The 18,471-nt window shown below is 35.5% G+C and overlaps 2 protein-coding genes across 2 annotated transcripts; both read right to left on the bottom strand.

The window, feature by feature from the left end:
- Positions 1-2,187: 2,187 nt before the first annotated feature.
- On the bottom strand, positions 2,188-3,162 carry LOC105985020 (olfactory receptor 14K1-like). The gene has a single exon (XM_013015434.1). It carries the CDS (start codon positions 3,160-3,162, stop codon positions 2,188-2,190), a length of 975 nt encoding a protein of 324 aa, XP_012870888.1.
- Positions 3,163-15,143: 11,981 nt separating this feature from the next.
- On the bottom strand, positions 15,144-16,091 carry LOC105985019 (olfactory receptor 2G6). Its single transcript, XM_013015433.1, has one exon. It carries the CDS (start codon positions 16,089-16,091, stop codon positions 15,144-15,146), a length of 948 nt encoding a protein of 315 aa, XP_012870887.1.
- Positions 16,092-18,471: the final 2,380 nt, after the last annotated feature.

The following is an 18,471-nucleotide window of genomic DNA, read 5'->3' as shown; positions in this document are numbered from 1 at the left end:
TACTGGGTTAGAACTCAGGGATTTGCACTTGCTAGATAAAGTGCTCTATCACTTGAGCTATGCTTCCATGCTTTGCTTTTTTAATCTGCTTATTTTGAGATGATGTCTTGCCTTATGCTAAGAATTGTTTGGACTGTGATTTCCTATTAATAGTTTCTGCATAGCTGATATGACAGGCAGGTACCATTAGACCCAAATGTTTTTACTGAATTAGTCTCATGAGCTTTTATGTTTGGGCTTAACTGTAAGAGCAATCCTCCCAATCTTAGCCTCCCATGCAGCTGGGAAGACCAGCATGTACCATATCACCCAGGAAATGATTGATATAAATGTACCATCTCCACAGGATACTTGAAATTCAGCAAATATTATAAGGAATGAGATTTTCTGTAATTTGCTGTTTTCTTAAAGTAATTATTAGTTTTGTTGACTTACTCTTTTTACAAAGTAACTAATTGTTTCACATCCAAACACAGATGAGATTTTGAACTGAGACTCTGTTATTCTTCTGACTATAATTCTCTTTCTATTAAAAGTAACAGCAACAACTATAGCTCATCAGGTAATTCTCCTGTGAATAAGAAGATCAAGGACATGAGTAGCCACAGCATATTCACAGTAAAGGATTAATTTTAGGGCTGGGAAGTTGGCTCAGTGGTATAGCACTTGCCTTGCATCATGAGGCCCTGGGTTCGATTCCTCAGCACCACATAAGCAGGAAAAAAAACCGGAAGTGGTGCTGTGGCTCAAGTGGTAGCGTGCTAGCCTTGAGCTGAAGAGCTAAGGGACAGCACCCAGGCCCAGAGTTCAGGCTCCAAGACCGGACCAAAAAAAAAAAAAAAAGGATTAGTTTTAACCTAAAGATGAGGACAAAGCTTTCTCTTAATAATTTTGCCAAATAAAAGCTTTAAGATGACATAAAAAATTTCCCAGCCAGGTACCAGTGGCTCATGCCTGTAATCCTAGCTACTCAAGAGGCTAAGATCTGAGGATCACAATTCAAAGCTAGCCTGTGGGCAGGAAAGTCCATGAGACTCTTATCTCCAATAAACCACCTGAAAACCAGAAGTGGTGCTGTGGCTCAAGCAGTAGAGTGCTCACCTTGTGCTGAAGAGTGCAGGGACAGTGCCCAGGCCCAGAGTTCAAGCCCCACGTCCAACCAAAAAAAAATTTCCCTATCCCTTCAGATATATGAAGCCCATCCACATATTTTAAAAATGATTCAATCATATTCTCTTTTATCTATTATGTGGTCCTTTTCTTGAGTCACTAGCAAAGTCTTTTGTAATTTGTTTCTTTTGGCTCAGGGGATATTTCTGTTTGATAATGATCTTCAGAGGAGAGGAAAACAGGACCCAATTAACTCCAAAAGTTCACACAGCTATGAATGCTTGTAGTTGATAACTAATTTACAGGACTAGTAAACTTAAGGAGAATAAATAACTCTTAATCATTTGAAGAGTGGTTTGGATGTATCAGTGTAGACCTAACTTGAGACAGCATTATATATAGATAGATAGAAAGATAGATACAAATATGTAATATATATATAGATAAATAGACATATCTATATCTGTATCTATATATATAAATCATTCCAGACCATTCCATTTTATCTGTAGAATGTAGAACACAGGCACTCAACACAGAGAGAAAGTATAATCTATTCAGCTGTGAGAAAAATTTAGAGAATTCAATATAAATTATTTCATTTATAATGCCAAAATAGGGTTTGGGCTAGTGGATTGGTGGTAGTGTAACTGTGTGATAGGTACAAGGCCCTTTAAAAATGTTATGCAATGTATTCCCAGATTTTAAGCATCTTGAAATAGCTTTCTTGTATTTAAGCTTGTCATGGAGCTTGTGAATAGCTTATATAGGTCCTGAGAAGACAATTGTTTCAATCTGGTCTTATTCTAGAATTTTTAAAACTCTTTTATTATGATGATGGTGATATACAGAGGGGTTACAGTTACAGTATATAAGTCAGGTAATTAGTATATTTCTTTGTGAACAATGCCATTCTTTCCTTCACTCTTTCCCTGTTTTTCCTTACCACCCCCCAAGTTATATAGTTCATTTTCAACATAGTTAGTCTAGAATTGTTAAACAAAATATTTGCTTAAAATACACATTGAACTATTTACATGAGTATAAAAAGTTCCTGGAAATAATGAAATAAACGTATCAGTAGATCTTTCTAGATATGAGTGTATTGTTTACCCCATAACCCTTGTAATGACGCAGCTTCCATAAGAGCTTCCACACAGACACTTTGATTTCCTTATTTCTCAGACTATATATTATCGGGTTCAAAGATGGAGGCATCACAGAGTAGAAAACTGATATCAAAAAGTCAGCAAGACATGGGAAGTCAGGGACTGGCTTCAAATAAGCAATGGCACCTGTCATTAAAAATGTAATCACAACTATGAGATGAGGCATACAGGTGGAGAAGGCTTTGGACCGGCCTTGTAATGATGGCATTCTCAACACAGTACTGAAGATGTAAACATATGAATTCCCAATGCACACCAAGCAGAACAGCCCCCAGAGGATTGCAATGGCCACACTAACATCAATACTGACATGCCTCTTAGAGCAAGAAATCTTCAGTAGAGAGGGGACATCACAGAAAAACTGTGCGAGTCTTCTGGAGCCACAGAATGCTAAAGAGAAAGTTCCAGCTGAGTATAAGACCCCAAAGAGGCTCCCAAACATCCAAGAAACAGCCACCATCTGCACACAGAGTCCCCTGTTCATGATGACATCATAGCGCAGTGGGTGACAGATGGCCACATAGCGGTCATAGGACATGGCTGTCAGTATGGAAAGCTCTGAACTAACAAAATGAATCACCAAGAAGAGCTGACACACACATCCTGGGAGAGAAATGTTGCTCCTATGGGTAAAAGAGTTCAGAATGAGGTTAGGGACTGTGACTGAAATGAGGCCCGCATCAAGGAAGGCCAAGTTCTTCAGGAAGAAGTACATGGGGGTGTGAAGACACGGGTCCACTGTGACAAGGATGAAGATGAAGAGATTCCCCATGAGAGCCTCCAAGTAGATCAGCAGGAACAGAAAGCCATGGAAGACCTGGAGCTGCTTGTCGTCAGAGAACTGGATGAGGAAGAAGTCCATCTGTGCTGTGTGATTGGTCATGGCGTCCACTGCATTTACCTCATGTGAGCCCAAGGAAGAAAGTGTATGCATGCCCTTCCTCTTGTCTAACAGAACATATTCATTCCTATAAGAATTCAACTATGTTGTATTTATAAAACACAAACACTTTTACTTTCTGTTTTTTCTTTTTTCTTTGTCAGTTGTGGGGCTTGAACTCTGGGCCTGGGCTCTGTCCCTCAGCTTTTCAGCTCAAGGCTAGTGCTCTACCACTTGAACCACAGCGCTATTTCTGGCCTTTTCTGCCGGTGCTAAGGAATCAAATCCAGGGCTTCATGCATGCAAGGCAAGCGCTCTATCACTGAGCCACCTTCCCAGCCCACCACACTTTTACTTTCTTAAATATATGTTAAAGTTTTGTGACCCTAAAGTGCCATTTCTCTTATGTGTTAGGTCAATTAGGCACAGTAAAAATTAAAAAAAATATTTTTCATTGAGCCTTATATTTACTAATTATGTCTGAATCTTTATTAACTTTACCCTGAATTGTTAACTGATTTTTTTAAAATAAAATGATTGCTATAGCATAATAAATTTGTAAAGCAAGTTTGATTTTATTTTGCCAAGAATAAAAATATTTTCTATTTAAAATTTTACAAATGCATAACAAAGCTGATGGTAAAAAGCTAAGTGTATAAAAAAGTTGAAAATGAGATTTCTAATTATGTGACTACTTCAGTGTAATAACATTTATGGAGGATGAACAATTTATAATTTATGGACAATGAACAGTTTATAAATATGGAGCTGATATGAGCCATACTAACCATTCCCAACCAAAAGTCTGTTTACAAATGTACTAATGTACATCCCCCTCCCTTTCTCTGTCTCTCTCTCTCTCTGTGCCTCTGTCTCTCTCATTCTCTTTCCTCTCTCTTCCTTCCCTCCTTTACAATCACAACGTGGGTATCCAGTATTATTATCATTGATAGGAAAGCACACAGCACAAAATCCTACATGCTAAAAAACGTTACCTATTGTAAGCAGAATTACTAGTTATTTGTACTAAGTAGAATTACAGAACTGGTGAGATGCATCCCTGACTAAACATTCGTCCTTGGATACAGATGAATCATTTAGTGAGCGGGAAAAAATAGCATATAAGAATTCTTTCTTGAGCCGGGCGCTGGTGGCTCACGCCTGTAAATCCTAGCTACTCAGGAGGCTGAGATCTGAGGATCGCGGTTCAAAGCCAGCCCGGGCAGGAGAGACCGTGAGACTCCTATCTCCAATAAACCACCAGAAACCGGAAGTGGCGCTGTAGCTCAAGTGGTAGAGCGCTCGCCTTGAGCTGAAGAGCTGAAGGACAGCGCCCAGGCCCATACTTCAAGCCCCACGACCGACAAAAAAAAAAAAAAGAATTCTTTCTTGGAGATAATACAGGATAATTTTAGTCAAACAAAAATTTTTAATCATAAAAATTTTTAATCATTGGACTTTATTTAAAAATAAACTTTACTTAAAAATATATTTGCTAATTACCTCAACTGAGATTCATCCAGCTTGCCAAGACTTCTTAGGTGGTAGCCAGAGGAATTCACACCAGCTCTGGGTGAGGCAGCAGAGAGTTCAGGACTCCTAGACTCCAGGGGGAGAGCACACATATCAAAATGAGAAAATTGCTTTCACCCTCAATAGTGTAGAGTCTAGCAAGGAAACAGATAGCATATCTAATCATTGAAAGGCTCATCAAGTGGACATTTTGAACAGATGATTTTTCTGAAGAATAAAATAATGTAGCCAGGTGCTTTTAGATTACATCTGTAATCTTAGCTACTCAGGGTACTGAGATTTGAGGATCATGGTTCAAATGCAACCTGGGTAGGAAAGTCCATGAGACCCTTATTTCCAAAAAAACACCAAGGAGCCAAAAGTGGATCTGTGGCTGAAGTGTTAGAGTATTAGTCTTGAGAAAAACAAAAGGAAACAAAAAACCCTCAAGGAGAATGCTTAGGCACTTAGTTCAAGCCTCAGAATCAGTGCACATGCGCGCACATGCACACACACACACAGACACACAGACACACACACACACACACACACACACGCACACACACATGTTTGAAAGGCCTGAAGGTGTTAATAGTTTGCTAACTAAAGTGGGCAAGAGCCCAACTCTTCAGTTAGAGGACTTTATCTGGTCCAGATTATTAAGAAGTCCCTTCTTTCCTGTACAATGTACAGTAAGATATGAAGCATTATATTAAAAATATTAGTATATCTTAGTTGTATTAGGAGAATTCAATGTTATTTCCATACTTGCATACAATTTGACCCAATCAACTCACCTCCATCTCTCTCCTTTATCTTCCCTGCATATGTGTGTGTATGTGTGTGTGTATGTGTGTGTATGTGTGTGTGTGTGTGTGTGTGTGTGTGTGTTGGTTCTAGGACTTGAACTCAGAGCCCAAGTTCTGTCTCTGAGCTTCTTTTTGGTCAAGGCTAGTGCCACAGTGCCACTTCTGGCTTTTTCTGAGTAGTTCACTGGAGGTAAGAGTCTCACAGACTTGACTGCTCCATCTGGCTTTGAAAGGTGATCTCAGATCTTAGCCTCTGAGTAAGTAGGATGACAGGAGTGAGCCACCAGCACCTCGCTTCCCTCTACTTTTTAAAAAATACTTGCAACGGGTTTAATTTGTCTATCTCCATGAATGTAATGTACTTTGATCACATTCACCTCCTTTCACCCGCTCTTTTGGCTCCCCTTACTCTTACTGGTACCTGAATCCTAATTGAACCTCTTATACTGTCTTTGATTCAATTATTTTTAATTGATCAAATTCAGTGACTATTCAAGGCACTTTCAAGAGTGATTCTTAGTATTGTGTTTCACTCCCTGTAAAGCCCCATAACAGTCCTATCACAAATACTGGACTCATCTCCATTTTATGCATGGTAAAAGAGGGTTAGCCATCTTAAAAGTAAGGCTTCTGCCCACACTAAGTAATGGGTAAAGACAGCCCTCAGCTATCTTCAATTACTTTCTTGTGTAAAGTTATTATTCTCTATGAAAGATGACTATTTAATGCTAAAACTATTTTTTGTTGTGAGGATTTGCAAGTGGCTTTTATTTTCTTATTTTAAGCATTAATAATTTTAGATTCAGGTCAAATTAAAATATAGTATACACCATCAATCCTACAGGGCACCAGATCAAATATCATAAATTAATCTTCTAATATGGCTGCCAGTTTCATTGTGGCAAACTCCAGAGTAAAAGAGAGGACTCTGAGTTGCTTCTTACACCAAGAAATGACAACAGTTTCTCAGGAAGAAATGCTAAATACCCTGAATTGACGTTAAACATTGGGTGAATGCATAACGTTATCTAAAATTATCACATTATACCCCATATAATAATGCAATGTAGAAAAAACATTTTTACGAGTTTCTAAGATAAACACTTCAAAGTAAATTCAGATTTTACCTGGATCAACTTCTAGCTGGAAATTTCTTACATGTAATAAAGACTTTTGTGTATATTCATAAGATTGTATTTTCTTACAATCTCATGAAGTCTCAGTATTGACACAGATCCAACACATTATAAATGCTGAGATGCTCTTTTATCTATAGAGATCCTCTTTTACCCATAAGGTGGGAGAGAAAGTCAGGGCATTTTAGGTTGACTGAAATCCCCTTTTTAATGAGGTTGAAATAATTTTCACTTCACTCTGCATCACCCTCTGGGAAACAATGGACTGAGGACAAACAATTCTCATGGGGACCATGACACAGTTCTTCATGGAGCCTTATTCACTATGATCATCAATGTGTGCAGCCTGGCCCTGACCCTCTTACCTCTCACCTAGTGCTCCTGCTGTGGCTTTTCCTGTAAGATCACTGAGGGTTTACCTGCCTCCTGACCAGAAAACCACCATGCACTGCCAATGCAATTTGAGTTCTACTGTAATTTAACAATTTATTCTTATGTTTTAACTTTGTGACAGTTCAATTTCAGTTCATATATCTATCTATCTATTGTAGATAGATAGATAGATAGATAGATAGATAGATAGATAGATAGATAGATAGATAGATGATATATAAAGATAGATAGATATATGATATATAAAGAAATTTAAATACAGTGACAAAAGGGGTTATACTGTGGGGGAGGGACATAGAAAGCAATAAAGAAATCATCTTATAAATATGTTAGAAATAATCACAAGTAAGAAAAACCATTTGAATCCTTATCTTGCTGTATTTGATGTTGGTATAATTTGTGGAGGGGAAGGGAAAAAAACAAATCGTTTAAATAGGGATACAGGTGGATCCATTGCAACAATGAGATGTACAAGTCGTTATGTCGAAAACAAACTTTACAACTCTGGCTGGAGGGTGGGGGATGGGGGGGTTAGGGGAGGCAGGAGATGGGAAGGGATTCGAAGGGGAAACAAAGGAGGAGGCAACAATGCTTGATAAGAAATGTACTCAATACCTTGCCCATGTAATTGTAACCCCTCTGTATGGTGTTTTCACAATAAAAAAAAGAAAAAGAGAAATTTAAATAGAATTGAAACTCCTTTATAAAACTGTTTGAGTAAACAAATAAATTTAGATAATGGTTTTCATCATGTAATTATTTGTTTTGGTTGGTTGTGGGGCTTGAACGTAGGGCCTGGGTGCTGTCCCTGAGCTTTTTTAAATTAAGGCTAGTGCTCTACCATTTTGAGCCACACAACCACTTCTAGTTTTTTGACGGTTAATTGGAGATAGATAGAAATTCAGATTCAGTTCTAAATAACAAAGGATGGCATTCAGGAAGAAGATATAAACTTTTTGTATTAAAAATTTGTGCTATTCATTTGTACTATTTATAAATGTAAATTTAAAAATACTTCTGTAAATAGGGCATTCACAAAACCGATATGTCAATAGTTGCATATATAATTTAACATTTTGGAAGGAAAAATAACTGTGAGAGGAGCAGCTCTGAAAAGCTTGATTCCTCACAAAAATCACCCAATTAAACATGAAATACACATTTGAGTTTCAAATGAGTTTCAAACAATATGGTTTTTTTGTTAATAAAAATCTTTGGGTCAAACTCAGCAGAGTACAGTAACAACAAACTTCTTAATAACTAAGATATTTACTCTATTTTCCTTAAAAACACTTTGGTTTTGTAAAACTACTGTTTCAACCATATTTTATTCTATTATAAATGTTAAATTTTTATGGAAAGGGCTTTTATTAGCATGATCATTTTATCTCCTAATATATATACATACATACATATACATATATATATATATTATTTTTTGTCGGTTGTGAGGCTTGAACTCTAGGCTTGGGTGATGTCCCTCAGCTCTTCAGCTCAAGATGAGCACTCTACCACTTGAGCCACAGTGCCACTTCCAGTTTTCTGGTGTTTAATTGGAGATAAGAGTCTCACACAGCTGGGTGCTGGTGACTCACGCCTGTAATCCCACTCAGGAGGCTGAAATCTGAGGATCACAGTTCAAAGCCAGCCCAGGTAGGAAGGTCTGGGAGACTCTTATTTCCAATAAAAATACTCAGACAGGGGCTGGGAAAGTAGCTCAGTGGTAGAGCGCTTGCCTTGCATGCATGAGGCCCTGAGTTCAATTCCTCAGCACCACATAAGCAAAAAGAAAAAAAAGCCGGAAGTGGCGCTGTGGCTCAAGTGGTAGAGCACTGGCCTTGAGCTGAAGAGCTGAGGGACAGCGCCCAGGCCCAGAGTTCAGGCCCGGACCCAAAAAAAAAAAATACTCAGAAAACTGCAAGTGGCACTGTGGCTCAAGAGGTAGAACACTCTCCTTGAGCTGAAGGGCACAGGGACAGCACTCAGGCCCCACAACCGACCAAAAAAAAAAAAAAATAGTCTCATGGACTCTCCTACCTGAGCTGGCTTTGAACCATGATCCCCAGAGTTTAGCCTCCTGAGAAGGTAGGGTTGCAGGCTTGTACTGACCCCTGGCTCTCTCCAAATATTTTATCACATGCTTATTCTATTTCTAAACAGCCCTTATAAATATATGTACATAAAACTTTTGGTGCTTCTGAGTTTTTAAATTTTATTTTAGTTTTTCATGCATAATCATCATCTAATTTGCCTTTAGCAGACAAACATGTACACACCAACACAAAACAAAAGCATCTCCTCATTTTTATACAAAAGATATTAGCATATTATTATACTATGTAAAAATTATTTGTTGAGTTTGAGAAATCTGCATCCCTAGAAATAATCTAAAACTCATCTGTAAGCAGAACACCCACCGTAAGGGAACTAGAGATATGGAACTATGCCCAAATGCTCAAAGTGAACTTTACAAAACAACTGTAAAACTATTTGAATATTCAAATGGTATAAATATTTTATTGTCAAATTTGTTTTTGTTATATTCTTGTTTGATTGAAGGTATGGTAATATTTGCCCAAACACATCTGAACTTCTTGGTTGGTTGGATGGTTTTAAACTATTTCCTGTATTGAACTTAATAGGTAAAACTGAGCAAATCATGACTTACAGTGATAATGTATTGGATTTATGAATTTAGATTTGTTTCATAAGATATGTAAAGCAAAAGCTACATATGTATGTGTTTATTATAAGAAAAAATACCTATAAGGGATTATTATTTACTATTTTTCTGAATCCCTTTGTGTCACAATGAAAATTTCTAAAAAATCTCCTTAAATTACTTTTCTTTTTTTGTTGATCATAGGGCTTGAACTGGGCTGTTCCCGAGCTCTTCAGCTCAAGGCAAGTGCTCTACCACTTGAGCCACAGCGCCACTCTCAGTTTTCTGGTGGTTTATTGGAGATAAGAGTTTCACAGCTTTCCTGCCAGGGCAGGCTTTGAACTGTGATCCTCAGATCTCAGCCTCCTGAATAGCTCGGATTACAGGCATGAACACCAGCACCTGGCCTTAATTACCTTTTTTAAAAGTAAATTTGTACCTATTCTGGGTCTTGAACTCAGAGCCTGGGTGCTGTCCTTGAGCTTTTGTGCTCAAGGCTAGTGCTCCCTCATTTCAGTCCACAGATCCACTTCTGGCTTTTTGCTGGTTAATTGGAGATAAGAGTCACAAGAAGCAAGGACTGTCTTTGAACTGCAATCCTCAGATCTCAGCTTTCTGCGTAGCTAGGATTATAGGCATCAGTCAATAATGTCCAATTTATGGTCCTTTTAATATTTGTGGAAAACAATATTTCCCCTAAGACCTCATCAACCTATCCTGCTTCATTTGCTCTCAAAATGATGTTGACTCCATTTCATCTAAGAGGAGTAGTACAGAAGATGGACGGTCCATCTTTTACATGTAACACCACTTCATGCTAAGAGTGGACTGCTGATCCAGTCTGGAAAAGTTTTTTTTTTTCTATTTAATTTAGGAGGTGATAGGAGAAATAGAGTTGTAAGGAAATTTAGTTGACAGGTTGTCCCTATCAGGACAAGGAGATGATCAGGATCAGAAGATATCAAGCTATTCTGTTAATTAAGAGAGAAGTCAAAGGCATGAGTGAAGAGAAAACAGTATTTCCTATACAGATACTGATTTGGATTTTAATGAAATCATAAAATATTAGCAGAATTTCAAAATATGTAGATTTAATATATACCTATATTACATAAACAGCCTACTAGCTTGATATCAACTATAAAGATGGCACCTATAGCTGGTTGTTTTCTATTTTGGATAAGAATTTTCAATTTACAACTATGCTTTAAGGATGAGGTTTAACTTTGGTACTGAACACCTCTCAGGGGTTGATTTTAAATCCTTTAATGACTCATAAGTATAAAATTATTTACTCCTTGATCAATATGGCTGTTTTTATAGAAAGAACTTCAGAGAAATGTGTTTAAATTTTGAAATGTGAATCCAAATGTGTTGCATCTAATGGTTTTGAAAAATAAGCAGATTTTTTTTGCAGAATATTTCTCCAACTATCAATACAAACTTTTACCATCATGTCCTCCATCATAGTCATATATAGAAAGAAAGGCTTATCTAAATCTGAATTTTCATGGTCAGGATAGCTGCCATTACACTTTTAAGTTCAAGAAGCTTTTTCTTGTTTTCTGATTTACTCCAAGAAGAGTTTAAAATCAGATAATTAATTGCATCTAAAAATGACTCTGTTAATACTTCAAGGCTGTAATTTAAATCCTGTATAACATAGCCATTTCCCCAATTGTCCTTTAAATTAAGAATGCCTTTTTTAAGAGTCAAAAGTTACTCCCTACCGAATAAAAATGTAACTTAAATCATTTTACTTTTTGTTAAATATATATGTATATATATATATATGTCTTTTGTAGAGACACAGTACCCTACAGACCCCAAGAAATAAAGATCATATGGTTCTAGACAATAAAGCCAAGACCTACAATCTGTGCTGTTTCAGTTTCAATAAGTTTAGGGCCTGACACAATGCACAGAGCTAGAAAGAATAGAGGTTTAGTCTCCTGGCTATTTTAATATCAGATTTAATGGTATCCTTTATAAAACTAGGACCAAGATATAGTAGTTGAAAACATGTATTTACTAGTATTGTAGAGTGAAAAAGCTCAGGGACAGAGCCCAGGCCCTGAGTTCAAGCCCCACAACAAGAAAAAAGGAAAAAAAAAGAAAAGAAAAACGATCAGATAATAGCTAAGAATACATTTTTGACAAACTGAAAGGAAAGGATTATATAACAGCCTTTATAAATATATTTTATCTCAATATTTATTAATATGTAATTATATATAAAACATATATAATATAGCATGCATTAATTCATAACACATAATGCAACTTTATTACATTATCAAAAGAAAGAAGTAGCAAATGGATTTACACGGAGTAAAGTTTCTATGTTGCACTTGAATTAAGTTAGTACAAATATAAAGAATATCATGACAGATAAAATTATTTATTATTCATTCATGGCTTTAAAATCCATTTTAACAAACTTGGAGTCGGAGGAATGAATGTCATAACACTGAAAACAGCAATACATAATTCCACTGCCAAACAAACAGTTAATTTGAGAAATTAGATTATTATCCTAAAATAAAAGTAAAGGCAAAGGTGCCTCTGTTACTAATTCTACTCTGTGTTATACTGGAAATCCTAGCTAGTGCAGCGAGAAGAGAGGAAAATAAATGATGGATAGATTGGAAAGGCTGGATTCTATTGATCTATTCATGGATTATATTAATAATTCCAAAGAGCTGTAAAAAATCTTGCTACTAATACATGATTACAGTAGAATGTAAGGACCCATATTTGATATGCAGAAGTCAACTCTCAAACTAAAATGAATAGAAACAAGATATTAGTATATGGGTTGAAAAAATCTAGTAATTATATGTAGAGAAACAAACTTAAAAATTAGGGAAAAAAACTGGTATTTCTTCAACTAGATAAAGAGTAACTGTGAAAATTCCCTAAGGTAACATTTCTCTCAAAGCTCAAGAACATGACAAATACCCATTTTTAATTGTGACTCATAATTAATCAGTACTTACTTTCCATCATGCCATTTGGATCCACAACTTTAGGGTTATGTTGGACATTGATTGGAAACCACAATTTGATCAGAAAATAAATTTGACTTTCAAACCAATTTTTATGATTTTGAACACTGCCAGAAGTTCTGTTAAAGTAGTATTGCTTAGAGAATGTTTCTAGAATCACCATCAGGCTACCAAGTAACCATCAATCTAATTCATGTCCCTGAAATGGACATGTTTATATATGCTACAGGATTATCACGTAGGCATTTTGCTGTTTTATTTCACTTATTTTCATGTAGTATGCCTCAACGTTGCAGTTCTTTTTATTGCAAAATAACATTAAATTTTATGAATAGTCCATCCTGTGTGTAAACACAATTTATCACTCGATGGACTTGTGGGCATTCATAGTACGTATTCCCACTATATATGGAAAAAGGAATTTCAATCAGTATGAATGGATATAAAACTGACAAAGATGGAAGACAGAACATAAACCAGCTGGAGTAACTGTGTTTAAAGACTTTAGTTAAAATGTAAATGCAATCAGAAGATGTAAGGAAATTAAAAGCACAAAACCTAGAAATCTAGAATTGATAAGTTCAACATTAATTGAAAATAATAATCAGAATAAATATAAAGAGATATCACTATACAACTAAATCAGAAAATAAAAACTGGTAAAGGAAAACATTCTAAAGAGAGAAAGAACCTCAATAATCTGTGAACCGACTTTTTCATTTGAGTATATAGAACTACGGTTGTAAATTTTAAAAATTAGGTTCAAATAAAAATCTTCAGGCCCAGGAAGCTTAAAATCTTAGCCATTAAAAGCAGAATGAAATTGATTATAAGATGCATCAGAATCAAGTTGAATAAATAGATAAATTAATAATCAGCCAGAAAATCCAATTTTATTATTTGCAAGAACCCTTAATTTTCTTAGATAGAAATGACATCAAAGCAGTAGACAGAAATAATTTCCCTCAATAATCTGTCCACCTAGGATTCTGTATGACTCAATGTAGCTTTGCAACTGAAGATTATTTGAAGGTGAAAATATGCACAGGACACATGGGTCAAATGGAAAGCAAACAGTACAGAACAGATGCTCATCCAAATATCTAATCATCACATTAAAAATAAATGGAGTAAAGACTATTCTAGTGTAAATATATGAACATATATTTTGAATATTATAAATTGTGTTGTAATACACAAATGAGTATAGATATAATTATAAACATAATTATTGAAGTCTTTAAGATATATAATCATAAGGAAATCCCATCATTTATAATAGTATATATGGACCTAGAATGTATTACACAAAGTGAAATGCCCACACATTACATGTATAATACTACATATTTTCATCTATATGTGGAATGTAAAAACTGCATGTAGTGAAAAAAGGTTAACAGTGGCAGTTTTTAGTAAGGCTATGCTCTGGGAGAAAAGGGTTCGTGGAAATTTACACTAGAAAGAGAAATTGCATGTAAGTTAGCTAAATTATAGTTGGTTAAATTATATGTAAGTTAGTTAAATTACATATAATAGTATTTATATACACATATATTTACATATAACATAAATTATATAGTAATATCTATAATAGTGCATATTGCATATATATGCATGTACTTATATACACATGGTTATATACATATACATTTTGTTATATACAAAAATAATATACATATTACATATGGGATGTAAAAGTTCATGTAATTACATATGTATTCAATAATCATGTACACATATTATAAACATAAAATTAAATTCAGATGCATTAAATTGTATATGTGTACCAAAAGATCAATGTACATCTTATATTTTATTATTGTACTTTGAGACAAAATACTTAAATTAAAAAATAAATGTATTAATGAAGTAAATACTGTAAAGAAAAAAATCAAACTTGACAAAACTTAATGTGTGATTATTCCTGTATAAGATAGATGGTATTTAAATAGAAATGTAAATGTACAAAATTAAAAGGACAGATTTAAAAGAAAGCTGGTAGAGTTATAATAATATATCATGAGCAATATCAAACTTGAGACCAAGAGAGAAAATATTTAATAACAATAATAAGGGAAAATAGTATATAGTATGTCTATTAATGTATTCATATTGTAGCAAAATATTGAGCCAAAACAAACCTAGCATCAAAAATGTATTAATAAATATATTTTGAAATATAAATACTTCTTTTTCAGTAATCAATAGGAAATTTATCAACTGGGCCATAGCATAAGACAGTGATAAAAGAACATTCAAGTGAATGACATTATTGAGAAAGAGCAAAAGGATGTTTGTAGCTACATCATAGATTCTAGACAATGAGGAGAAGATTGGGAACAACAAAACATCATTGTGCTTTCTATGGTTTAGAATAAAGGGTTCTTTTAATAAACTTACTGATGTTGTACAGAAATAGTGCAAATAATGCATGATTGCTGTGCAAAGTGATAGCAGCAGCTCATAAGGTTTCTGACCCCCAAACACTTCCCTTCAACATTGCCCTCAAGGCTCCTTTCACGTCTTTGTTTCTCAGAGTATAGATAATAGGGTTTAAAAGTGGAGTGACTATGGTGTAGAAAAGAGAGACAAACTTTCCCTGGTTTTTGGACCTACTTTTGGCTGGTTGAAGGTACATGAAGATGATGGTCCCATAGAAAATAATGACCACAACCAGATGAGATGAACACGTCCCAAAAGCCTTTTTGCGCCCTGCAGCTGATTTGATCTTCAGCACAGCTTGAGTTATAAAGCCATAGGAGACCAGGATGAGGGACACGGGGATAATTAGAAAGACCACACTGGCCACAAAGAGCTCTGCCTCGTTGAAAGTTGTGTCCACACAAGCCAGTTTGATGAGCACGGGTACCTCACAGAAAATATGGTCCAGTTTGCGGTGACCACAAAGAGGCAGCTGCACAGTGAGAGAGCACTGGATCAAGGATGTGACCAGGCCACTAAGCCAGGCTGTGCTGGCCAGGCATGTACAGAGCTTGGGGTGCATAATGGCTGTGTAACGCAATGGTTGGCAAACCGCAGCATAGCGATCGTAAGCCATCACTGCCAAGAGAACGCATTCGGACGAACCCAACCCCATGGCTACGTAGAGCTGGGCTACACAGCCACCGTAACTCATGCTCTTGTCTTTTCTGTTCATGGTAACCAGCAACTGTGGGGCCACACTAGTGGTAAAACAGATGTCCACACAGGAGAGATTACTGAGAAAGAAATACATAGGAGTGTGAAGCTTCGGGTCCAGGAGAGACACTAATATGATGGCAGAATTTCCCAGGATGTTCAAGATGTAAAAATGCAAAATGATAACAAAAAGGAAGCTCTCAAGAAGAGGTTGATCTGAAAATCCCAGGAGAAGAAATCCTTTTTGAGAGCTGTTATTGCCTTCTTCCATTCCTGCAGTTTGGTTCACCATACAATTAATATTTCTGACAAAGAAGGTAATGAGGAAAACATTGATAATCTGGTGTCTACTGAGGCTATTGTGTTTAAATATTCCATTGACAATATTAAATGATCTATAATAGCTTCCTGACAATGTCCATTGACAGGAAACCCCCCTCCTTCTATTTTACCATATATATATATATATATATATATATGTATAGAGAGAGAGAGAGAGAGAGGGAGGGAGAGGGAGAGAGAGGGAGAAAGACAGAGAGAGACAGAGACAGAGAGAGACAGAAAGACACAGAGAGAGAGAGAGACATGGAGACAGACAGAGAGAGAGTCTATTGTATATAACTCCAGTCTTGGACACTGTCCCTGAGCCTCTTTGTCCTGAAGGTTAGCTCTCTACCACTAGTGCCACAATGCCACTAATGGCTTTTTTTATTAGTTAATTGGAGATAAGAGTCCCAGGGACTTACCTCTATGTGTGGGCTTCCACTGAGTCTCCTGAGTAACTGGGATTACATACACAAGGCACTGATGCCTAGTTCTTTAAGTCTTTTTAAAAGTCTATTTAGTCATTCTTTACCTGTTTTTGCATATTTCTCATTTATATATTAACACATCAAAATTATGTATTTATGTAGTGAAACATAGTGTTTTAGTGTTCTTTTTGATGCAAAAGTTTTATTTTATAGTTATAAAAATCTTGACAAATTTATAAATTTACTACCAATCTGATTTCATCAAAACAATTTTTTACCAAATAAAATATGATGCAGCCTGTGTAAAATGGAAAGTAACTTCATGCGTACAAAAGAAAATTGTCTAAGAAACCAAATATAAATTAAATTAATGAAACATGTTACTAAAGCAAATGGATAATGAAATTGCACATATAAAGTCATTATCCAACATGAATCAGGAGTATAGCATGTATTTAAAAACACACTTCCTTAGACTGAAAGAAAAGATGATTGAAGGGATGATATTGATCAAGATGCATTGTACTCACAAACTGGCATGTTAAGTTGAAACTCCTTTGCACAACTACTTAAAGATAAATACAAGGAAAAAATAAAATGGAAATGAAGATTACAATTTGTTGTGGTCATTGTTACTATTTAAAAGTTCTCAAATGATAGCTGGGTGCTAGTGATTCATACCTATAATTCTAGCTACTCAGGAAGCTAAAATATGAGGATTGTGGTTCAAAGCCAGAATATACAGGGAAAAGTCTGTGAAACTTTTATGTCCAAGTAACCACCAAAAATCTCAAGTAGTAGAGTGTTAGGCTTAAGTTAAAAAACAAAAACAAAAAAACTCAAGGATAGCACTCTAGCCCCCTGAATATCAGATACACACAAAAAAAATCCCAAAAGATAATGTAACAAATGCTAAATTGTTAAATAAGCATATATACATATATGCATTTTGGATTATAGGTCTGCTTTAAAAACAGCATTACTTCATTTCATAGCATCAATTTCCATTTTCCTTCAGATAAATATATTTTCTATTTTGATTTTCAAATTTCTGAAGGATAAATCTTTGGATTATATCTATTTTATGTTTGGTATGACATCAAGCATTTGACTTGACAAGGCAGTACTTTTTTAGCCAAACTAAATTATCTACTTTTTAGCCTTCTTAGACCTTTTTTTTTCCTTCCCATTATTTAGATACTAGAATGGAAAAATCCTAGGAAGTTATGAGTTTTTCTATACCTATGATTCTTAGGGTTTACAAGTTTAGGGAAAACTACTTTATATATAACACCTTCCTGTGTTAGTACTGTGGACTAAGGTGGAAAATGTAATGACCAAACTCAAAAGAGAAACAAGTTTTCTATTGCCAAAGTTGTTATTCTCTGCCAGTCCTAGAGGTCTTGTGACAGGGTCTCTTGACCAATGGCCCAATAATTACAAAGTGTCAGCTATGTAAGGAGCACAGGAGATGAGCTGTACATCATGTTTATATGTAATATACGGTAGTGTGCCCTAAAAATACATTACAATGATAAATCTGTGTCTGTTCTTTCTACAAGAAATATATAGAGACATATACATGTTTAAAAATCCATTGTGACTAGTGGCTGGTGGCTCATGCCTATAATCCTAGATACTCAGGAGGCTGAGATCTGAGAATCCTGGTTCCAACCCAGCCAAGGCAGGAAAGCTTGGAAATTTCTTAGATTGGAGATGGATCAAGTCTAGGGACATGTTTAAATGTTTGGTTGTAAACTATCAGCATACTCATTTTATAGTCCTCACAGAAATTAATGTAATTGTGCATGATGTGTTTAAAATTTTAAGCACACTAACATTCAAATCAAAGTGTTAGAGAATACCTGATAGTATGGACGATGTGAACTTTTTCTGGAT

The sequence above is a fragment of the Dipodomys ordii genome, unplaced genomic scaffold (genome assembly GCF_000151885.1).
Source record: "Dipodomys ordii isolate 6190 unplaced genomic scaffold, Dord_2.0 Scaffold27, whole genome shotgun sequence".
In the NCBI taxonomy this organism is placed as follows: Eukaryota; Metazoa; Chordata; class Mammalia; order Rodentia; family Heteromyidae; genus Dipodomys; species Dipodomys ordii.
Note: the sequence above shows the minus strand (reverse complement) of the source record. Positions and strands in the feature narration are given on the sequence as shown.

Excerpts from the sequence above, each read along its gene's own strand:
- LOC105985019 (XM_013015433.1), bottom strand. The coding sequence starts at position 16,091 with ATGGAAGAAGGCAATAACAGCTCTCAAAAAGGATTTCTTCTCCTGGGA.
- LOC105985020 (XM_013015434.1), bottom strand. The coding sequence starts at position 3,162 with ATGACCAATCACACAGCACAGATGGACTTCTTCCTCATCCAGTTCTCT.